Genomic DNA, 23,704 nt, shown 5'->3' with positions numbered 1-23,704 from the left:
GTTGATCAACCTGGCATGTTACTAGTACTGTTAATTATATTGTAACTATTGTAATTGTTTGTGCATTTCAACCATTAGACCATATGCTTCAGAAACAAAATACCTAATAGCAGCTGTTCTGACTTTGACCAATTAGTGATCCCTTTGTGATTACCTTTGATTTCAATAAAATGCTCCTGATTATTCAGTTGTATCCTGATTCGCTGTATAATATATTAGTCCAAGCAATTTGCAGTAATTTGAATAAAGTGGGAACACTGACCTATCACTGTGTTGGGGCCGTGGGGGAAATTAGCGATTGGAGGAGATGGCGGGAAAGGACATAAGGAAGAAAGTGGAGAATATTATGAATAAACATGAAGTGGGGGAATACAAATGCCTTCTGAAAGATCTGGGGAAAGATAAGGACAAGAAGAAAAGGAGAACAGTGGAAAATGGTTATGTGGGAATGAGCGATTTCACAGAACTTTTGGAAGAACTTGAGGAAATTGAGAGTGACGAGAGTGAGGATGAATTAGATGTGGTGGCAGGTGCAGTGATGACTGTTGAGAAGAAGTTGAGTGTAGAGGGAGGTGGTGTGGCGAGGAAGGTTGGCATCAAGTGCAAAAAGTGGGACATGTGTTACAGAGGCTCTGAGATGGAACCTGATGAGAGGGTGGATGAAGTTCCTGCAGTGAGGACCGCTGATCCATATATGGTGATATGTTGGGTGGAGAAGAAGTTGGGGTTGAGTTGGGGAAAGTAACTAGGAGTGGACTAGTGATGATTTATTGTGTTTCTTCAGACCAGAGGAAGCTGGCTGATCACTTGATCGCTTTGCTCTACATAGCAGGGCACCATTGAAAGGAGTGACAATGGGGGTGGCATTAAATGTTGAGGAAGATCAGTTGAAAGTGACGATTCCCGGTGTCTGCGTAGCTTTCCATTTGGTGCGACGCAGATTCAGTGGAGAGCGTGAGGAAACGGAGAAGACGTTGTATGTCTTGTTGAGTTTTAATGTAGTGTCTTTGCCAGATAAGGTTAAGGAAGTGTAAGTCATAAGGTGAGAGCGTTTGTTCCGAAAATACTTCAGTGTTTAAGGTGTCAGGTTTATGGGCATGTTGCATCAGTATGTAGGAAGGAGAGCCCTAGATGTGAGAAGTGTGCAGGATGGCATGAGACAAAGGAATGTGTAGTTTTGGTGGAGAAAATTGTGTGCCTTAGTTGTAGGGGGGCCCATGGGGCTGGAAATCAGGTGTCCAGTAAGAGAAAGGCAGGTTGAGGTTGGTCGGGTGAGAGTGGTACAGAATGTGTTGTATGCTGAAGCAGTGAAGAGAGCGGTAGAGGAAGATAGTACACGGTGAGGGATCCTGAGAGGATTCATGTGAGTAGGCAGAGACTAATGGAGAGTGATAGGGAGAATATGAAAGGTAGATTTCTTGGCATTCATAGCTATGGTTGTCAATTGTACTGCAGAAATAGATTGAAAGTCACAGAAAATTGAGGTTGTTGTGGCAGTGGCAGAGAAATACTTGAGACTGCAAGGTTTTCCTGCAGAACAGTTACAGGAGGTGTTGAGTGGTAGTGTACTGGAGTAGGATTAGATAAGGTAAATAGTGGAATGGGGTGGTGTTTTTTTTGTATATATTAATTTATTCATTTTTTATTTCGAGAGGTCTAATAGTTGTCAGGGTAATTTTTCCTTTACCCCAATTGTATAGTACCGTATCACAAATAATTTAATTAATGTAGGTAGGCCGTGAATGAACTCACACTCCAGTACAGTAGGTGGCGGTGTATACACTTTAAATAGGATGCGATTCGCCAACACAATCCCAAAGAACAAGAAGATCACCGCGCTGGAGGGGCGGATCACAGCAGTGCTGTTGAGTCTCTAGGCTAGCACAGTTTTACGCTAGCTTGGCAATAGCTCTCGCATGAATTAGCTCGTTTCTATTTACGCTACGGTCGAACTAAATATAGATTTTTAAAGAATGTCGAAGGAGGTAAGTTTGTATTGATTACTATTCATTAACGTGCTGATAGGTTGTAGCATTTTAGTCCGTAACAGTTATGCTATTTGAAGGCGACGCATTCTTACTTACCTAACGTTAAACATGACATCAGGCCATTTGATCTGACAGCAGGCCATTTGATCTGCAGTTGTAAAGGTCTTTGTCAGCATTGTTATTTAGCGAGTCACCAGTATTTTCACAACTTATTATGAAGATGCATTTTTGTAAACATTCGCCCATTTGTTCACAATTGCAACTGAATTTTTATGGCGCCTGCATCAAGTAAAGTGTACAGTCCGCCATTATATCTAGCCAGTTAACGTTAGCTAGTAGAGGGCGCGCGGTGACGCTCGATAGCTAACGTTAGCTCTGCGAGATGCGCTTTTGTCGCGGACTTTTGAATAAGCAAAAAGCGCTAGTGTGTTTGCGTTAAATTCATTTCAAAATGTGCACTGCTTGTTAATTTGTATTATAGATGGTTTACTGGCTAGCGTTACCGAAATGGCTTATTCATAAGATTGTCTACCAACCCAGGCTCCCGATGCGTTAAAGTAGCAGGCCGCATGCCTAACTAGCAAGTAACGGTAGGCCATTTCTGAGTGTAGTAATAGACCTGACCTGCCATGGCTAGCAATGATCCCCATTTGCTTCTAATCCATTGTGTTTCCCTCGTATTAAATTCAGTCTCCCCGTGAGCCGGAGCAGCTCCGCAAGCTCTTCATTGGTGGGCTGAGCTTCGAGACTACCGACGAGAGTTTGCGGACCCATTTTGAAAGATGGGGATCCCTCACAGATTGTGTGGTGAGTATTGCATTGCTTTTCTAATACGGAACAAAAATATAAACTCAACCATTTCAGTTATTTTTTTTAGTTACTGTTCATATAGATGAAATACATTCATAGCACTACACACCCTAGTACAATTCCAGGCTGTATCACAACCGGTCATGATTGGGAGTCCCATAGGACGGCACACAATTGGCCCAGCGTCATGAGGGTTTGGCCGGGTTAGGTTGTCATTGTAAACAATAATTTATTCTTTACTGACTTGCCTAGTACATTTATTTATTTAACATCTTTTGGTTAAAGATGCCTTTAAAAAATTAGCCTCACAATGGGCCTCTGGATCTTGTCACAGTATTTTTGTGCTTTCAAATTGCCATTGATAAAATACAATGCTGCTTGTTGTCTGTAGCTTATGCCTGCCCATACCATAACCCCACTCATCATGGGGCACTCTGTTCACAACGTTGACATTGGAAAACCGCTTGCCCACACAACGCCATACACGTGGTCTGCGGTTGTTATGCTGTTTGGACGTCTCAGATAATCTAAAATTATGTTGGAATCGGCTTATGGTATAGAAATTAACATTAAATTATCTGGCAACAGTGCTGGTGAACATTCCTGCAGTCAGCATGCCAATTGCACGCTCCCTCAACTTGATACATCTGGTATTGTGGTGTGACACAACTGCACATTTTAGTGGCCAATTGTCCCCAACCCATTTTAAAAGGCTAATTGATCATTGGAAACCCCTTTTGCAATTATGTTATCACAGCTGAGAACTGTTCTGATTTAAAGAAGCAATAAACTGGCCTCAGACTAGTTGAGTATTTGGAGTATCAGTATTTGTGGGTTCGATTACAGGCTCAAAATGGCCAGAACAATAGACAAAGAACTCGTCAGTCTATTCTTGTTCTGAGAAATGAAGGCTATTCCATGTGAGAAATTGCCAAGAAACTGAAGATCTCGTACAACGCTATGTACTACTCCCTTCACAGAACAGCGCAAACTGTCTCTAACCAGAATAGAAAGAGGAGTGGGAGGCCCCAGTGCACAACTGAGCAAGAGGACAGGTGCATTAGTGTCTAGGTGAGAAACAGACACTTCACAAGTCCTCAACTGGCAGCTTCATTAAATAGTACCCGCAAAACACTAGACTCAACTTCAACCGTGAAGAGGCAACTCCGGGATGCGGCGTTCCTCTGTCCAGTGTTTGTGTTCTTTTGCCCATCTTAATATTCTTTTTATTGGCCAGTCTGAGGTATAGCTTTTTCTTTCAAACTCTGCCTAGGCCAGCATCCTGGAGTCGAACAGCTCAAATAAGCCAAGAGAAACAACTTCCCATTACTTTAAGACACGAAGGAAGTGAATCTGGAAAATGTCAAGAACTTTGACAGTTCTTTCACTTGCAATTGCAAAAGCCATGATGGCACTGGTTCTCATGAGGACCACCACAGGAAAGGAAAACCCAGAGTTGCCTCTGCTGCAGATGATTGGTTCATTAGATTTGCCAGCCTCAGATTGCAGCCCAAATAAATGCTTCACAGAGTTCAAGTAGCAGACACATCTCAACCTCGACTGTTCAGAGGAGACGGCGTGAATCAGGCTTTCATGGTCAAATTTCTGCAAAGAAACCACTACTAAAGGACACCAAGAAGAAGATACTTGCTTGGGCCAAGAAACTGGAGCAATGGACATTAGACCTGTGGAAATCTGAGTCCAAATTGGAGTTGAACTGCAAAGTGAAGGAAAATAAGCCAACAAGTGCACAGCGCATGTCAGAACTCCTTCAATACTGTTGGGAAAGCATTCCAGGTGAAGCTGGTTGAGAGAATGCCAAGAGTGCAAAGCTGTCATCAAGACAAGGGGTGGCTACTTTGAAGAATCTAAAATATATTTTCATTTAACGCTTTTTGGTTACAAAATGATTCCATATGTGTTATTTCATAGTTGTGATGTGTTCACTATTCTACAATGTAGAAAATAGTCAAAATAAACTTTTGACTGGTACTTTTGTAATTATATCAGCAAATTAACGGTTCAATTCCTCAGGTAATGAAAGATCCAGTCACAAAGAGATCGAGGGGCTTTGGCTTTGTCACTTACAGCTCTGTGGATGAAGTTGATGCATCAATGGAGGCTCGTCCTCATAAGGTTGATGGCCGCCAAGTGGAGCCCAAGAGAGCGGTGTCCAGAGAGGTGAGCGGTGTCTGCTGTGACTACAAAACACAACCTCCCAGTTTCGCATATTTTGATGTTGGGGTGCTGCTGGAGTTTCTGAATATTAAGTGGAATTGTTTTTAATTATCTTCTGTTTGTCTTTTGAAGTGATTTTAATATTTTGAATGTCATGTTGGACAGGATTCCTCAAGGCCAGGTGCTCACACCACTGTGAAGAAGATCTTTGTGGGTGGCATCAAGGAGGACACAGAGGAGCATCACCTTAGGGACTACTTTGATCAATTTGGCAAGATCGAAGTCATCGACATCATGACTGATAGGACCAGCGGGAAGAAGAGGGGGTTTGCCTTTGTTACATTTGATGATCATGATGCAGTCGATAGGATTGTCAGTAAGTTCTCAAGTCAATACCATTGATACAGAAAAGCTGCTATTGTGTATTTAGATGTTTTACTTTTTTTCGTCAAGTAATTTACTGATCTGTTTTTAACAATCTCCTTTCTCCGCTTACAGTCCAGAAGTATCATACATTGAATGGTCACAACTGTGAAGTGAGGAAGGCTTTGTCAAAGGAAGACATGAACCGGTCCGGTATGTATTGTAGCAGTTGATTTCCAACAACAACTGAAGCTTTAGATGTGATGTTGAGAAAGTGACTGACCTGTTTGTCTGAATTTCAGGGCCAAGAGGTGGAAACTTTGGTAGAGGTGGTGGATATGGAGGTATGAGCACTCTGGTTTTTATTTCCTTTTAAACCATATTCATCCTTGTTCCGTAGGGAATTGATTTACTAGTTGGTTGCCCAGGTGCAATGCAGGCTTCAAGTTATTCTCACATCTGTAACGATTTTTTTTCCTAGGTGGTTTCGGTGGAGGGAGAGGGGGAGGTGGAGGATATGGTGATAACGATGGATACAATAACTATGGAGGCAATGGTGAGTTCTTCTGTGTTTTTTCTAGATATTGTAAAATAAAATGTGGGCAATGTTTTCGGGAGGATTTGCCAGTTTGTCCAAAAGCTTAACTTGTTTGACTTATTTCCTTAGGTGGCGGCTATGGTGGAGGTCCCGGCGGGTATGGTGGTGGCAACCGGGGCTATGGCGGAGGCGGCGGCGGTGGTTATGGTAACCAGGGTGGCAGCTATGGAGGAGGAGGATACGACAACTACAACAATGGTGGTGGTGGTGGTGGAGGTGGAAGCTACAGAGGTGGTAGGTCAACCAAACAATGGTGCGCTGCACATATAAATAGTGCCATCACTTAGTTTTGTATCGGGATAGTTGTGTGTGATGGATAGTAGTTTTAAATTCCAAGCTATCTGTGTCCTCTTGCAGGTAACTACGGAGCTAGTAGTGGTGGTGGGAGCAGCAGTGGAAGTGGTGGTGGTGGTGGTGGAGACTACAATGACTTTGGCAATTACAACAGCCAGTCGTCTTCCAGCTACGGCCCAATGAAAGGAGGCAGCGGCTATAGTGGCGGCAGTGGAGGGGGCCGGAGCAGCAACCCATATGGTGGTGGTGGTGGTGGTGGTGGTGTTGGTGGTGGTGGTAAGTCACATGTTACACTTCCCCTTGAAGTAAATAAGAACTGAGCCTAAGTCCCTGGATTTGTAAGGGAGGAAAATATAGGCGTTTCCCTAGTAGCTAGTCCCTTGAGTTGAGCACTTACATAAGGCCTGGCCCATTCTGCAGGTGGTTACGGAGGAGGCTCCGGTGGTGGATATGGAGGGGGCTCCGGAGGTCGAAGGTTCTAGGTTCTGAGGTAAGCGCTGTACTGAAAAAATTGCACTGCACCTCTAGATTGGACTGTTAAATGTAGTTTTGGAGTCCGTACATTGGAGGAATTGAGATTGCCATTTCCACTATGTGGCTTCCTTGGCACAGCCTAATCCAAGATGCAGCATAGTTGTTTTTAGAAAACAAAGCACTCCCTTTACATATGGCCAGTAGGCCTAGGCTCGAGGGCAATCCTATACCGTGATACATGTGCTGAAATTGATTGTCTGAGTTCTGTATGGGGGATCCAGCAGCAAACCTTTACTTTCACAGAATCTACCATCTATTGAGCCCCTTGGCATATGGATTGGACTGAGTTTGAAACATCCCCCCCCCCCAACTCCACACACAATCTGCCCTTCTTGTCTTTGCTATGCAGTGCAACGGGCTTGAATTGAAGGCTTGCTCCTGGCTTTTCTCCTCTTGACCCCACTCAAATGTAGCTGATGATGACGAAAGAAGGAAGGTGCAAAAGTTTAACAATGTTGTTCCGTATTGTCCAACAGGCTACAGTACTTAGGAGAGGAGAGCCAGAGAGGTGACAGGGAAAGGAAGCAGCAGGTTTACCCCCTATATCTGCTCAGCCAAGCACAGTTGTGGCAGGTTTACATCTGCCACATGAAGAGAAATGTACAGTAGAAAAGGAAAAATCATGTGGAGAGGGAGGGAGGGGAATGGGTGGGTCCTTTTCAAACCGTTCTTGTCAAATGCTTCCCAGCAGGATTATATGATTTTGTAGTTTTGCTGTTTTTGTCTTTGAAGTGTAAAGCATTCCACTAAGGTTTTATATAGGTATTTTGATTTTCCCCCGCACCTATAGGGTGTTTTTAAGATGTAACCGCCACCAAATCAAGATTAAATAAACCGCTTTTCAGTTTTGTTTTTTTACATTGTGTATTTTGATTGATGGGTTCCTGTTGATTGTCTTACATGAGATGAGTAGTCCTCAACAGATGAGTAGATGGTATGAAGTGTAATTGGAATATCCTCAGAGTACTTGCGTTATGTTCCATATTCAGTATCAAAGCATGTCATTGTTTAGAAAAGTGCATTTTTGTTTAGATAGTTTACCTCAATGCCTTTGGTGAAAATACCCTGCTTGCATACAGAGGTCAGAGGCCTTTGTGCTTCTGGGCCGCCGGGCCGGTTTCTCCCCTAAAGTTTAGCATTGTTGCCACTGGACAAAATAAAAGTTTTGCTTAATGGCTTTTCTGTTGGCTCATAGCTTCACGATCAATTGGAGTCTAGCTTACACACAGAACTTGAGACTAGCCTATCAATTGGAGGAGCCAGCTGAGAGGCTAGTCATTGGGAGGAACCAGCTAAGGGAGAGAAGTAGCAAGATCCCCGCGAGGAGCCAGTGAAGCAGGGGACAGCAGCAGTCTTTGAGTACAGATGGTTGCTCTTGTAAGACTAGCGAGAGGCAGCTCGAGAAAGGAAGGGGTATTTTATATACCATGCTGGTAGGTAAGAAGAGATTTTTGATCAACTCTTGTATTTTTAACACTCACCTTTTTGAAAATGTTAGCAGTCCATGTTAAGTCTCAGGGTAAATTCACTAACATGCGCTCCGTAGGCATTTTATTCCAGCAAAGGTATTTAATCTTAGAATAAGAGGGCTATAGATTTAGTGAATTAGTTAACTACCAGTGTTTTTGGTTGCCCAATTACCTGAATGATGCAAACCTTGACTGCTACTCAATTGCATTTGTGACAACATAAGTGGCCGGATATCCTCAACATTAATGACTAGATCTGGTTACACTAATGTTGGTAGTGCATGAAAATCTAGAATAAAGCCACTCAGTAGCACTAAAAATGTATGTACTTTCTCTAATATCTCTCTCATTTTCAGGAATGTAAGATGTCTGCACTAGTGCACCTCGCATGCACCTCTACACCTGTACTGAGATGACCAGCTGTTGCAGGACCAATTATGACATGGGTATGCTGTATTTTTTTACTTAATTTCTTTTTTGAGATGCCTCACTTTTTTGAGATGCCTCACTTTCTCTGCTTTGTGCAAGCCAAATATCAGATTATTTCAAGATGAGGTGTGCATGCTTTGTGTAGTTTTAATCGCTTTACTGTTTGTCTTTCAGTGTAATTTTAAATGGACAGAAGGGACACTACAGGAATGCTGCTGGACAGTTTTAAACTTTTGTACTAACTTGCAATAAAGTGTTTGTTTTTTTAAGCATTTGTCTTTATTGTAAACACTTATGAGGCTCTGGTCTGTTTTTCCAAATGAAGTCTTGATTGTATGTTCTGTAGAGGCAGTTCATTCAGTATAGACAGCTGTATGTGGTGCAGAGGGAAATTTACTTTAGGTTTTTATCACCTATTTGCTGAATGTCAAATTCCTGTGTACGGGGTTTAACGGAAGTAGAGTAAGGAAGAGGTATGAAGTAGAGTAGTGGTAGCATTTTCAGACACAGAATGCATGATCTTTTGGGGTGGCAGGGTAGCCTAGTGGTTAGAGCGTTGGACTAGTAACCGGAAGGTTGCAAGTTCAAACCGCCGAGCTGACATGGTACAAATATGTCGTTCTGCCCCTGAACAGGCATTGTTCCTAAGCTGTCATTGAAAATAAGAATTTGTTCTTAACTGACTTGCCTAGTTAAACAATTAAAAATAGTTGGGGTGGAGAAACCCTGCCATGGCTCATAACATGGCAAGTTAAACAACACACAGCCTAAGCAGTCTTATAACATGTCATGTTTTCCTGTGTTAGGGCATCATTCTAACAAGGAGTCTTTTCATTACAAGTAGAATCTGTTGCTTTAAACAATTTAACAACAATTTAACAATTTAAATTGTTAAATCTAAAACAAATGTAGGGATCTGGCAGTTCATTATGGCACAATAGTCTGCTTGCTAACAGGTCAACACCTCTCTCCTTTGCATCATGCATTCTGTGTATACTGAGGAAAAATATAAACGCAACATGCAACCATTTTTAAAGCACAGTATTGAAATAGATTCAGTAGGCCTTAACCTATGGATTTCAAATGATTGGAATATAGATGCCTTAAAAAGAAAAATGGGTCAAAAATCCAGTCAGTATCTGGTAGAACCCCTCATGCAGCGTGACATCTCCTTCTCATAGAATTGATCAGGTGGATTATTTTCTTATTTAACCAGGCAAGTCATTTAAGAACAAATTCTTATTTACAACGACAGCCTAGGAACAGTGGGTTAACTGCCTATTCAGTGGCAGAATGACAGATTTGTACTTTGTCAGCTCAGGGGTTTGAACTTGCAACCTTTCGGTTACTAGTCCAACGCTCTAACCACTAGGCTACCTTGCCACCCCATTATGGCCTGTGGAATGTTAGTCCACTCTTCAAAAACTGCAAAGGTGCGGCAACTGGAACACACTGTCGATCCACAGCATCCCAAACATGCTCAATGGTGACGTGTCTGGTGAGTATGGCCAGAACTGGGACATTTTCAGCATCCAGGAATTGCATTCTCATGCTGAGACATGAGGGGATGGCGGCAGATGAATGGTAGGGCAATGGGCCTCAGGATCTCTTCACGGTACAGTATCTCTGTGCATTCAAATGGCAGAAAAAGGAACAGTAAATTCTCTGGCAACAGCTCTGGTGGACATTTCTGCAGTCAGCATGCCAAATGCATGCAAAACTGCACATTTTTGAGTGGTCTGTAATTAGGCTGTTTAATCAGCTTCTTGATGTGCCACACCTGTCAGGTGGATGAATTATCTAGGGAAAGGAGAAATGCTCAAAACAGGGATGTAAACAAATTTGTACACAACATTTGAGAGAAATAAGTTTTTTGTGCGTATCAAAAATGTCTGGGATATTTTCTTTCAGCTCATGAAACATGGGACCAACACTTTACATGTTGCGTTTGTGTTTTTGTTTTTTGCCTAGTAGGAGTTCCCAAGGATTTTGCAGTGTGCCTGATATTGGGGTGTTGGCACACAACAACTTCAGATGGGTAATATAGCCACCCATGCAAGATTTCTGGCTATTCAATCATCCCTTGGTCCCTTAAATCAATACATTTCTAGCATTAGGAAGCTGAAGAAATTTGTCTTTGCCCCTAAGACCCTCCTGATCTTTTAAAGACACACCTGTCGGGCTGTATCTCCGAGCTGCTACGGCAATTGCATCGTCTGCAACCGCAGGGCTCTCCAGATGGTCGTACGGTCAGACCAACGCATCACTGGGTGCACACTGCGTGCCCTCCAGGACATCTACTGCACCCAGTGTCACTGGAAGGCCAAGAAGATAATCAAAGACCTCTGCCACCTGAACCACGGCCTGCTCACCCTGCTACCATGCTGCAGTGTATTTTTCTCTGCTCATACAGTGGTGTAAAGTACTTAAGTAAAAATACTTTAAAGTACTACTTATGTAGTTTTGGGGTGTATCTGTAGTTTACTGTTTATCTTTTTGACAACTTTTACTTCACTACATTCCTAAATTAATTAATTTACTTTTCACTCCATACATTTTCCCTGACACTCAAACGTACTTGTTCCATTTTGAATGTTTAGCAGAATAGGAAAACGATCAGATGTTTGTCTGTCGAGTATTTTTCTCCAAGACAGAGGGACTGTCTCATTTTGTGTACCCCTCATTATCGTTATGTGTAAATCATTCTACTTGTAAAAAGATCAATAAGACCTTTCTTGACTTCATCTGGAAAAATAAGTCTCACAAACTAAAAAAGTCAGTCCTTTCTAACAAAAGAGCTGAAGGCGATCTAGAAGTGTTTGGATTTTGTTGACATAAATAACCATTTCAAGTAAGGAATAAGTCATTGTTCTACCCCAGCTAGCATGAGTGGAATATTGACTTTGTTCTTGATGTTTTCGACAACAAGGGTAATATTCTCACATATGAACAATTTATAACATTGAAAGAGTTTCCAATACTATTCAGAGAGTTTATTTCTGTGATCAAAGCCGTTCCCAGTGGTCTAACTACACTAATGAAAACTCATCTTAGCTTTGGTAATGATCACAAAGTTGATCCAGAACTCAGATTGGAAGGCGTGGGTTTACTTGAGAAATCTTGTTGAAATAAATATATAAGACACATTCTTCATTCACAAATCCAACTTACACACTGGAAAAATGCATGGTTGAGGCCGTACAAATATTTTATACCAAACAAAGTCAAGGAAGTGCACTTCAAAATTTTACATAAGATATATCCATATAATTCTATGATATCCAAAGTTGTGGCTATTGATGATATCTGTGTTTTCTGTGAAAAAGAAGGTGAGAATCTATCCCACTTGTTCTTTTAATGTAAATTTGTGTCAGAATTTTGGGGAAACCTTGCAAAATACTTATTTACCATTATGAACACTACCTATGTTTTTGACATGAAAGATATAATATGTTACTATCGCAATGAGAACAAAACCACTGAAATGATTGTGATTTTTAAAAATTCTTGTTGCAAAATACTTCCTACACAAACAAAAATTCCAAAATTATTTTTTGGATTGAATTTAAATATTTTATTAAAACATGAACCCTATTGAACAATAACAAGAATAATATTTTCCTAAATCATTATAATAAGATATTTTCATTGTGATTACAATTGCACTAGAATTTTGTATTTTTTTATTTTTTACAATATTTTCTCCTTAATACCAGCGTTCTGTTTTGTATGATGTAAGAATGTAAATTGTTGATCTGCATTTTGAATAAATAATAATAATAAATTAAATAAATAAATAAATAAAAACACCATCATATATATTTATATTCTGGACTCTGGACTCAGAGCTAGAAACACAAGCATTTCGCTGCACCTGCGATAACATCTGCAAAATAGGAATATGCGACCAATAGCATTTGATTTGATATAACGATTCAGGAGTACGTCATCAATTAAATTATTATATCTTGTGTCGTCAAGACACTCTGTACAAAGGTGGCGACAAAGTCTGAGTAAAAAGCTGAAACATTTTTACGTAATTGATTTAATTATTCTTTTGGCCAAATGGCATATACACAAATGTACATTTACAAACAGAAAACCACATTTTCGTACCCTACAAAAATAAATTGAACTGTATTTTAAGACGGTTAAATGCTCTACTAACAAAAAAGCTGTTAGAATTGTAAGTGTCCCTGTTAGAACATGTGTATGTCCCTGTGGTAATTGTGTAGGTCCTTGTGTAATTGTAATGTGATATTGTACCCCCTAGCTCTATTGTCCATTGTTTGTAATCTATATATGCTTGTGTTCCCTCATGTGCTTTATGTATTGATTTGTTGTTAATAAAACATAATAATATAATTTTTTTTTTAAACAAAGTCTGGGTAAATGCCATTTGAGGACCTGATTTGACTGATGTGAAAGGCAACCAACGGTATGTCTTATCTGACCGCATTTCTGTGTTGCACCAATCACAGAGAGTTTTGTCCCTGAATCCACGTCATCTGGTAGTAAGACAAAATGGACGCACTCAGCCTGGTACTGTTAGCGCTCTCATAACATGCATTTCATGCTATTTATGTTAATATTTGTGATTTGAATGACACTATGATATTGATGTATCAGGGGTAGTTGCCTCTGTTAGCCCAACAATGTAGAAGGACACAGTTTAACTAGCCAGTTCACAGAATTAGTAGCTAGCTAGCCAGCCGGCATGTTATGATTGTTGTCAGATTGCAACTGATCAGTCAGCGCTTGTCGTTCAAGTTGTTTGGCATCATGTTCACTGAACAAAATACAACATTCTCTTCATCAGGAACCCACTCTGTACACCGTGAAGGCTGTGCTCATCCTGGACAATGACGGGGAAAGACTGTACGCCAAGGTAACTAGCTAATCAACAGCGACGAATGAACTACCAGCACCTGCCCCCACAGTCAATGTGCTTCTAATCAAACCTTATTTGTCACATGTGCCGAATACAACAGATGTAGACCTTACAGTGAAATGCTTACTTTACAAGCAGGGGCACTGGTGTCAAGGTAATATGTACATGTAGGTAGAGTTAGTAAAGTGACTATGCATAGATAATAGAGTAACAGCAGCGTAGAAGGGGGAGCAATGCAAACAGTCTGGGTAGCCATTTGATTAGCTGATCAGGAGTCTTATGGCTTGGGGGTAGAAGCTGTTTAGAAGCATCTTGGACCTAGACTTGACACTCTAGTACTGCTTGCCGTGCGGTAGCAGAGAGAACAGTCTATGACTGGGTTGGGTGGGGTCTTTGACCATTTTTTGGGCCTTCCTCTGACACCGCCTGGTATAGAGGTCCTGGATGGCAGGAAGCTTGGCTCCCGGTGATATACTGGGCTGTACGCACTACCCTCTGTAGTGCCTTGCGGTCGGAGGCGGAGCAGTTACCATACCAATCAGGATGCTCTTGATGGTACAGCTGTAAAACATTTTGAGAATCTGAGGGCCCATGCCAAATCTTTTTAGTCTCCTGAGGGGAATAGGTTTTGTTGTGCCCTCTTCACGAATGCCTTGGTGTGCTTGGACCATGTTAGTTTGTTGGTGATGTGGACGTCAAGGAACTTGAAGCTCTCAACCTGCTCCACTACAGCCCTGTTGATGAGAATGGGGGCGTGCTCGGTCCTAGTTTTCCTGTAGTCCACAATCATCTCATTTGTCTCGATCACGTTGAGGGAGAGGTTGTTGTCCTTGCACCACATGGTCAGGTCTCTGACCTCCTCCCTATAGGCTGTCTCATCGTTGTCGGTGATCAGGCCTACCACTGTTGTGTTATCATTAAACTTAATGATGGTGTTGGAGTCGTGCCTGACTGTGCAGTCATGAATGAACAGGGAGTACAGGAGGGGACTGAGCATGCACCCCTGAGGGGCCCCGTGTTGAGGATCAGCGTGGCGGATGTGTTGTTACCTACCCTTACCACCTGGAGGCGAGGGAAAGCTTTGTAAGCATTTCTGCTTCACAGCATGTCAATATTCATCCAGCTGCATGAGTAGATGCAAAGTAGCCAAAATAGTTTTGTAATTTTACATTCAGCTGACTACCTGGGTAACAAATTGCCTGTGTGCTCAAACTATGACTTATTTTGTGACACTGTCAGTGCTTGACCTGGACTGAAATAGGTTCTGGTACTCATTTTGGGTGCTGGTACTGTTTTATATTTAGGTGCAGGAGCTCTTCAAGCTCAAGCAGTATAACATTTGAGTTGCAAGTACTCTGCTCCGGTGAGCTCCTGCCCAAGTCAAGCACTTGACACACAGTATTCACACCTCTTGACTTTTTCCACATTTATTGTTACAGCCTGAATTTAAAATGGATACAAATGAGATTTTTTTAAATGAAAAGCTGAAATGTCTTGAGTCAATAAGTTTCCAACCCTTCTCTTATGGCAAGCCTAAATACGTTCAGTAGTAAACATTTTCTTAACAAGTCACATAATAAGTTAAATGGACTCTGTGTGCAATAATAATGGATTACATGATTTTTAAATGACTACCCCGTTTCTCTACCCAACACATACAACTATCTCAAGCACAGATTCAACCAAAATGACCAGGGAGGTTTTTCAATGCCTCTCAAAGAAGTGCACCTATTGGTAGATGGGTAAAAAAAAAGAAAATCAGACACTGAATTTCTCTTTTGAGCAGTGGTGTAAAGTACTTAAGTTGTTTTTGGGGGTATCTGTACTTTACTATTTATATTTTTGACTACTTTTACTTAACTACATTCCTAAAGAAAATAATTTACTTTTTACTCCATACATTTTCCCTGACACCCAAAAGTACTCGTCACATTTTGAATGCTTAGCAGAACAGACAAATTGTCAAATTCACACACTTATTCAGAGAACGCCTTCTGCCTCTGTTCTGGCAGACTCACTAAACACACATACTTTGTTTGTAAATTATGATGGAGTGTGCCCCTGGCTATCTGTAAATAAATAAAACATTAAGAAAATGATGCAGTCTAGTTTGCTTAATATAAGGAATTTGAAAGTATTTATGCGTTTTACTTTTGATACTTAAGTTTATTTAAAACCAAATAGTTTTAGACTTTTAGTCAAGTAGTATTTTACTGGTTGACTTTTACTTGAGTCATTTTCTATTAAGGTATCGTTACTTTTACTCAAGTCTGACAATTGGGTACTTTTTCCACCACTGCCTTTGAGTATGGTGAAGTTATTAATTATGCTTTGGATGGTGTACCATTATACCCAGTCACTACAAAGATACAGGTGTCCCTCCTAACTCAGTTGCCGGAGAGGAAGAAAACCGCTCAGGGATTTCATCATGAGACCAATGGTGATATTAAAACAGTTAATAATTGAATGGCTGTGATAACTGAGGATGGATCAACAACATTGTAGTTACTCCACAATGCTAACCTAAATTACATAGTAATTGTCATCGGCAAGGACTAGGACATTTTTGTAGGATAAGAAGAAATAGAATAGAGCTAAGCACAGGCAAGATCCTAAAGGAAAACCTGACACTGGGAGACATATTTACCTTTCAGCAGGACAGTAACATAAAACCCAAGGCCAAAAATACATGGGAGTTGCTTACCAAGATGACATTGAATGTTCCTGAGTGGCGTAGTTAGTTGACTTAAATCCATTTGGAAATCTATGGCAAAACTTTAAAATGGCTGTCTAGCAATGATCAACAACCAACTTGAAAGAGCGTAAGAGTTTACAAAAAGAATAATGGGCAAATATTGTACAATCCAGATGTGCAAACCTCTTAGAGATTTACCCCAAAAGACTGTAATCGATGCTAAAGGTTATTCTAACATGTATTGACTCAGGGGGGGTTGAATACTTATCTAATCAATATATATTATTGTTTATTTACATGAATCTAAAAGAATAACATATATCCCATTTTGTAACAACAAAATGTAGAATGAGGCAAGGGGTGAAAATACTTTCTGAAGACACTGTATGTGATCTCCGTTTGACTTCTGCCTCACAGTACTATGATGAAACCTATCCCACTGTGAAAGAGCAGAAAGCTTTTGAGAAGAACATCTTCAACAAGACACACCGCACAGACAGTAAGATGGTTTTTTTTCGACCCTAATTAATCATATGCGATTCAGTTTACATTATGGTCACAGGCTTCATTACTTGCTATTCCATCTCTTGCCAAAGGCTTTGAGTGCTGATCTGTTCTCAATTGCATGAAGGCTTCTGTGTATAACTGGTATAATGAAGATGTTATATCATAGACTGAACTCTCTCCGCTTCTTTACCCAGGTGAGATAGCGCTCCTAGAAGGTCTTACCGTTGTGTACAAAAGCAACATTGACCTCTACTTTTATGTTATTGGCAGTTCACATGAAAATGAGGTAGGCTGGTGGTGGTACTCTAACAAAACACACTGAAACATTGCCTATGTTGGGTTGTTTCTCCCACAAAACATTCATACGTTTTGTTATTTGCTCCCCCAGTTGATGCTTATGTCAGTGCTTAACTGTCTGTTTGATTCGCTCAGCCAGATGCTAAGGTAAGACTGCACTTTATTTACACTGAACAAAAATATAAATGCAACAATTTAAAGATTTGACTGAGATGCATACCATTCACATAAGGAAATCAGTCAATTGAAATAAATTCATTACGCTTTAATCTATGGATTTCACCTGACTGACCTTAAAAATAAAAAGTAGGGGTGTGGATCAGAAAACCTGTCAGTCATTCAGCGTGACACATCTCCTTCACATAGAGTTGATCAGGCTGGTGATTGTGGCCTGTGGAATGTTGTCCCGCTCCTCTTCAAGGTCTGTGCGAAGTTGCTGGATATTTGTGGGAACTGGTCCACGCTGTTGTACACATCGATCCAGAGCACCCCAAACATGCGCAATGGGTGACATGTCTGTTGAGTATGCAGGCCATGGAAGAACTGGGACATTTTCAGCTTCCAGAAATTGTGTACAGATCCTTGCGACATGGGCCTGTGCATTATCATGCTGAAACATGAGGTGATGGCGGCAGATGAATGGCACGACAATGAGCCTCAATCTCGGTATCACAGTATCTCTGTACATTCATTTTCCATCGATAAAATGCAGTTGTGCTCGTTATCCGTAGCTTATGCCTGCCCATACCATAACCCCACCTCCACCATGGGGCGCTCGCCTACATGACGACATACACACTGTCTTCTGTCTGCACGGTACAGTTGAAACTGGGATTCATCCGTGAAGAGCACACTTCTCCAGCATGCCAGTGGCCATTGAAAGTGAGCAATTGCCCACTGAAGTCAGTTGTGACGCCAAACTGCAGTAAGGTCAAGACCCTGGTGAGGACGACAAGCATGCATATGAGCTTCCCTGAGATGGATTCTGACAGTTTGTGTAGAAATTCTTCGGTTGTGCAAACCCACAGTTTCATCAGCTGTCCTGGTGGCTTGTCTCAGACGATCCCGCAGCTTAAGAAGCCAGATATGGTGGTCCTGAGCTGGAGTGGTTACACTTAGTCTGCGGTTGTGAGGCTGGTTGGACGTATTGCCAAATTCTCTAAAGGGATGTTGGAGGCGGCTTATAGTAGAGAAATTACAAGCATTTCACTACACCTTCCATAACATCTGCTAAATGTGTATGTGACCAATAACATTTGATTAGATTTAAATTTAACATTCTATTCTCTGGAAACAGCTCTGGTAGACATTCCTGCAGTCAGCATGCCAATTGCACGCTCCCTCAACTTGAGACATCTGTGGCATTGTTGTGTGACAAAGCTGCACATTTTAAAGTGGCCTTTTTATCGTCCCCGGGTTTTAATCAGCTTTTGATGTAACACACCTGTCAGGTGGATGGATTATCTTGGCAAAGGAGAAATGCTCACTAACAGGGATGTAAACAAATTTGTGAACGAAATAAGCTTTTTGTGTGGGGGTTTTTCAGCTCATGAAACATGGGACCAACACTTTACAAATTGCGTTTTACAGTTTTTGTTCAGTGTAGTTGAATAAGCAACTGAATGAGACATTTGTAACACTTTGTTAGTTTCCATAGAGAGGTCAGGATGTGTGTTTTAAGTTCCCTTTCTTTGTCCTCCTGCAGGAAAAATGTTGAGCGGCGGGCCTTGCTGGAGAACATGGAGGGCCTGTTCCTGGCAGTGGATGAGATTGTGGATGGGGGGTAGGTAGAGTACTTATCTCACCCCAAAGCAGGGGTCTCTGGAGCTGTGTATTCTCCTCTAGTATGTCCTTTGACTCCCTGACCAAACCAACTTTTCCATCGAGACTGGATGCTTTCAAAGACAGACATCACACCATGGAGTACAGCAAAATTATTCATCCCCCTGGCGTTTTTCCTATTTTGTTGCATTACCATCTGTAAATTAAATGGATGTTTGTTGGGATTTCATGTAATGGACATACACAAAATAGTCAAAATTGGTGAAATGGAGAAAAAAAAAGTTGTTTTAAAAATATAAAAAATCAGATTAAAACATTTGTAAAAAAGTTTCATGGAAAAGTGGTGTGTGCATATGTATTCACCCCCTTTGCTATGAAGCCCCTAAAATAAGATCTGGTGCAACCAATTATCTTCGAAGTCACATAATTAGTTAAATAAAGTCCACCTGTGTGCAATCTAAGTGTCACATGATCTCAGTGTGTATATAAAATATATATATCTGTTCTGAAAGGCCCCAGAGTCTGCAACACCATTGAACAAGGGGTACCACCAAACAAGCAGCACCATGAAGAACAAGGAGCTCTCCAAACAGGACAGGGACAAAGATGTGGAGAAGTACAGATCAGGGTTGGGTTATAAAAAAATATCAGAACCTTTGAACATCCCACAGAGCACCATTAAATCCATTAATAAAACATGGAAATAATATGGCACCACAACAAACCTGCCAAGAGAGGGCCGCCCACCAAAACTCACAGACCAGACCAGGCAAGGAGAGGATTAATCAGAGGGGCAACAAAGAGACCAAAGATAACCCTGAAGGAGCTGCAAAGCTCCACAGCGGAGATTGGAGTATCTGTCCATAGGACTACTATAAGCTGTACACTCTACAGAGCTGGGCTTTATGGAAGAGTGGCCAGAAAAAAGCCATTGCTTAATGAAAAAATAAGCAAACACGTTTGATGTTCGCCAAAAGGCATGTGGGAGACTCCCCAAACATATGGAAGAAGGTACTCTGGTCAGATGAGACTAAAATTGAGCTTTTTAGCCATCAAGGAAAACGCTATGTCTAGCACAAACCCAACACCTCATCACCACGAGAACACCGTTTTTCATCAGCAGGGCCTGGGAAACTGGTCAGAATTGAAGGAATGATGGATGGCGCTAAATACAGGGAAATTCTTGAGTGGAAACCTGTTTGTCTTCCAGAGATTTGAGACTGGGATGGAGGTTCACCTTCCAGCAGGACAATGACCCTAAGCATACTGCTAAAAGCAACACTCGAGTGGTTTAAGGGGAAACATTAAAATGTCTTGGAATGGCCTAGTCAAAGCCCAGACCTCAATCCAATTGAGAATCTATGGTATGACTTCTAGATTGCTGTACATGAGCGGAACCCATCCAACTTGAAGGGGTTGGAGCAGTTTTGTCTTGAAGAATGGGCAAAAATCCCCGTGGCTAGATGTGCCAAGTTTATAGAGACATACCCCAAGAGACTTGCAGCTGTAATTGCTGCGAAAGGTGTCTCTACAAAGTATTGACTTTGGGGGGGTGAATAGTTATGCACGCTCAAGTTTTCTGTTTTGTTTGTTTCACAATTTAAAAAAATATTTTGCATCTTCAAAGTGGTAGGCATGTTGTGTAAATCAAATGATAAAAAAATGATTATAATAAATTTCATTCCAGATTGTAAGGCTGGGAAAATGCCTAGCCAAAATAAAGGGGGAAGCAATTCTTTGAATACAAAATTATTCCCTTTTTGATATTTTAAGTATAAATTGTGCACCAATATTCCCTTTTCAAAGCCTGTTATATTGACCACATCGAAAACAAAATAAAGTGCCACAATTCAGCGGAAGACTTCTAGAAGCTTAACCCACTTAACCCACAACATTTCTCCAGGTTCTCCATAGTAAAGCCCTAGTTATTTCGTTGCTTTGAAAAAGTCATTTCTGAAGATTATTATTTATTTCACTTGATTAGTGATTAAGGGAAAATAAACCTATCCCTCATTTTTAAGGTCAATTACTCCCCTGTCATCATAGTGTAAAAAGGTGAACTGGGAAATGTTTTGTGGTTAAGCATGCAGAACACGCCAACCCTGTTACCAATAGCTAGAAATGAAGCTTGCATTCAATCCCTGTTGCACACATCAATTCCCCCTGTTAGATTTTATTTTACTGTTAGTTTATTTTACTTTACTATAGTTATTTTATTTTACTTTACTATAGTTATTTTATTTATCTAAAACATACCCACAGATGGATTTTACCAGTTAAATACTCTATTACATAATTTAAGGTTTCTGAGACTGGATAGGCTCTCAGTCCAATATAAATCAACCATCCTACTAGTCCATATCTAGGTGATACAATAGCCCCTCGAAGTAAGGTTATTTAGGGTTAGGAAGGATGCCGATTTTGCTTAGCATTTAGATGTCAGCCATTGAGAGTGATCTATACTCTTCTGTCTTCCAGAGTCATTCTGGAGAGCGACCCTCAGCAGGTGGTGTACCGTGTGGCCCTCAGAGTAAGACCATTGATCCTCCTCAGTCAAACACCATGGTTCTGTTATCATGGAGTACTGTACTGCCCAGTCAACAACATTTTAAATTGATCTGGACTATATTTCTCTCATGTTTACAGGGGGATGATGTTCCTTTAACAGAACAGACTGTGTCTCAGGTAATTGCGCTTCTTATTTACGAGAAAATCTCATATTACCTAGTAAACCTAACCCTAACTTGTTAAAATTGTGTACAATTTATTATAGTACTACTAATGATTGGGTAGGTGCTTACATGACTCTTATTTCACACATGTACAAGTGTGTATTATACACATGTGAATTGTAAATATTTTTTGGGCATATCCCACGTGACACCCTTGGAGATTTGGGTCACGGCCAGGGACCAGCCATTATTGACAGCGACCCTGGAGCAATTAGGGTTAAGTGCCTTGCACAAGGTCACATCAACATATTATTTTCCACCTAGTCGGCTCCGAGATTTGAACCAGCAACCTTTTGGTTACTGGCCCAACTACTTAACCGCTATGCGACCTGCCACCTGGTGTACTGGAATTTAAACGTGTGTTTGATAGTAATGTGATTTGGATATCAGTGAACAACATGGCTGAGTGATGACCAGGTGGTTTGTCAGGCTAACAATCTTTAGCACATACTGTAGCTTATGCTTCCCAGCTCTTTTTATCCCTAAAATGCCCTCATTGTCTGTTAGCTATTTAATTGTATTTCTCTCCAACAGTATATTAAGCTACTACATTAGCTTTATTGTAATGAAAAGGGAAGAGAACAGGGGAGCGTACCCAGTGTAGCTGCTAATGAGGCTCCACTGTTAGCTAGGCGGCGTGTCTCCACACCTGGCAGGCTCTCTGAGCACTACGCTGATGGATGCTCCCATCTGACAGGCATTTTACTGGCTGCAGGTGTCTCCCTCTCCCACTCTGTCCATTAATCGTCATCGCCAACCCTGGGCCCGCACGCCTCATAATGGTTACTGAGAGACTTTAGTCTGCAGAATTAAAATGATTCATTCTATGATGTATCGTTCCTGTGTGTAGTAGTATTACTGGTGTCATCACACCACCACTCTTCCCTCACATCACAGTAGGAAAGTTCTGGAAGCTTCCTTCAGTGTTTTATATTGTATATTTTTTTTCTTCTACCTGTTGTTGGATTTTGAGGTGATGGACATTTACCAAACTATACAGTTCTGCCTTTTGTGGGTTGCTAATGGCTTTCATCTTCTATAAACAGTATTACAGGGACACTTAACCAAACCGAGTTCTCCTCACTCTGTTTTTCTCTTCTCTATTTCAGGTGCTTCAGTCTGCAAAAGAACAGATCAAGTGGTCCTTACTGCGATAGGAGTGTTGTCTCTGCTGTCACATACACACCTACCAACACTCACTCACCTGATAACATCATTCCTATTCCTGTGTGTCCCAGAGATCAATGCACTGAAGTCTTCTGATTGAGCCACCAATCAGAACCAGCCAGGCCTACTGTGGCATTTTCTATCCTCCATTTCCTGTCTTGATTATCCATTCCCATGTGGTGGGAGATCCAGAGCTCTTATCTCCCAGACAACATGATTCGTTTTTTTGTTGTTGTCTCAACTCCACACACTCTTACTGTCTCTATGGCTGTTGGTGATTCCAACCTTTTCTATTACAGTACCAACAAATGTGATCTGACCAGTATGAATCACCCAGTATTCACCTATTCCTGTAGGATTTTGCCTATTTCAGTGGGCATTTTAGTGGGCACAGCTGTTAGCTGTGTTAATAATTGTATGGTATATGAAACATGACTATTAGTAAAACACTGAGCCATCTCCTTGCTGTGCTTGTGTCTCTTTGTATACAACCTTTATTGGAGATTCCACTAAATGTGGCAACTTTTTGCTTGTGTAGTTGTGCATGGAGCATACATTTTGTGATTTAAATGTGATAATTACAATGATATGCAGGCTTTCTTTACATTGCGTTTCTCTTGTCGTTGCGAAATGAACTTGGATCAAATAAACTTTATTTAAACCAGCAAGCATTTGATTGGTTTCTCTTGTTTGTGGTGCAGTAAAATATTTGTTTGTTGGGGAAAAGTTTGAGGTTATCTTTTGCCGCAGTAGGGCAGATGCTGCAGTTGAAAGGAATTACATCGCCACCTGCTGGGAGACAAAGCCACTACAGTGCACATGTCAGAGTAGTGACAGAGGACATACTAAGATATTTAAACAAATCATTCATACTGACTTGTGTCCAATCCGATGCATGTTGGAAAGTTGCTTAACAGCAGATTCGGACACCGTACGCATGGAACCTCAATAGAAAGTAGGCATGACGATC

At 41.1% G+C, this 23,704-nt stretch overlaps 2 protein-coding genes across 7 annotated transcripts; both read left to right on the top strand.

Moving 5' to 3' along the window:
- The first annotated feature begins 1,828 nt into the window (after positions 1-1,828).
- LOC124003514 (heterogeneous nuclear ribonucleoprotein A1-like) lies at positions 1,829-8,932 on the top strand. 6 transcript variants are annotated; one of them, XM_046311819.1, is made up of 12 exons: positions 1,829-1,985; positions 2,679-2,795; positions 4,833-4,979; positions 5,142-5,352; positions 5,475-5,552; positions 5,642-5,683; positions 5,821-5,895; positions 6,007-6,171; positions 6,295-6,492; positions 6,652-6,721; positions 8,591-8,680; positions 8,838-8,932. In XM_046311819.1, exons 1-10 carry the CDS (start codon positions 1,974-1,976, stop codon positions 6,711-6,713), a joined length of 1,107 nt encoding a protein of 368 aa, XP_046167775.1. In that variant the 5' UTR covers positions 1,829-1,973; the 3' UTR covers positions 6,714-6,721; positions 8,591-8,680; positions 8,838-8,932. The 6 variants fall into 6 exon arrangements, with proteins under 6 accessions (XP_046167775.1, XP_046167774.1, XP_046167773.1 ...); XM_046311818.1 differs by having other exon boundaries at positions 7,242-8,680; XM_046311817.1 differs by having other exon boundaries at positions 6,295-6,501.
- Positions 8,933-13,123: 4,191 nt separating this feature from the next.
- LOC124004063 (coatomer subunit zeta-1) lies at positions 13,124-23,402 on the top strand. The gene is made up of 9 exons (XM_046312825.1): positions 13,124-13,205; positions 13,483-13,551; positions 16,667-16,748; positions 16,951-17,042; positions 17,145-17,200; positions 18,759-18,836; positions 21,314-21,365; positions 21,482-21,520; positions 22,677-23,402. Exons 1-9 carry the CDS (start codon positions 13,188-13,190, stop codon positions 22,722-22,724), a joined length of 534 nt encoding a protein of 177 aa, XP_046168781.1. The 5' UTR covers positions 13,124-13,187; the 3' UTR covers positions 22,725-23,402.
- Positions 23,403-23,704: the final 302 nt, after the last annotated feature.

Source organism: Oncorhynchus gorbuscha, linkage group LG18 (assembly GCF_021184085.1).
Source record: "Oncorhynchus gorbuscha isolate QuinsamMale2020 ecotype Even-year linkage group LG18, OgorEven_v1.0, whole genome shotgun sequence".
NCBI lineage: Eukaryota > Metazoa > Chordata > Actinopteri > Salmoniformes > Salmonidae > Oncorhynchus > Oncorhynchus gorbuscha.
The sequence above is the reverse complement of the archived record's forward strand: the minus strand, read 5'-3'. Positions and strand labels throughout refer to the sequence as shown.

What these genes read in the sequence shown, in the direction of transcription:
- LOC124004063 (XM_046312825.1), top strand. An exon ending in CAAGACACACCGCACAGACA is followed by an intron (nt 16,749 to 16,950) that starts GTAAGATGGTTT and finishes TTCTTTACCCAG; the next exon opens with GTGAGATAGCGCTCCTAGAA. An exon ending in GATGAGATTGTGGATGGGGG is followed by an intron (nt 18,837 to 21,313) that starts GTAGGTAGAGTA and finishes TCTGTCTTCCAG; the next exon opens with AGTCATTCTGGAGAGCGACC.
- LOC124003514 (XM_046311815.1), top strand. An exon ending in CAATAACTATGGAGGCAATG is followed by an intron (nt 5,896 to 6,006) that starts GTGAGTTCTTCT and finishes TTATTTCCTTAG; the next exon opens with GTGGCGGCTATGGTGGAGGT. An exon ending in TGGTGGTGTTGGTGGTGGTG is followed by an intron (nt 6,508 to 6,651) that starts GTAAGTCACATG and finishes CCCATTCTGCAG; the next exon opens with GTGGTTACGGAGGAGGCTCC.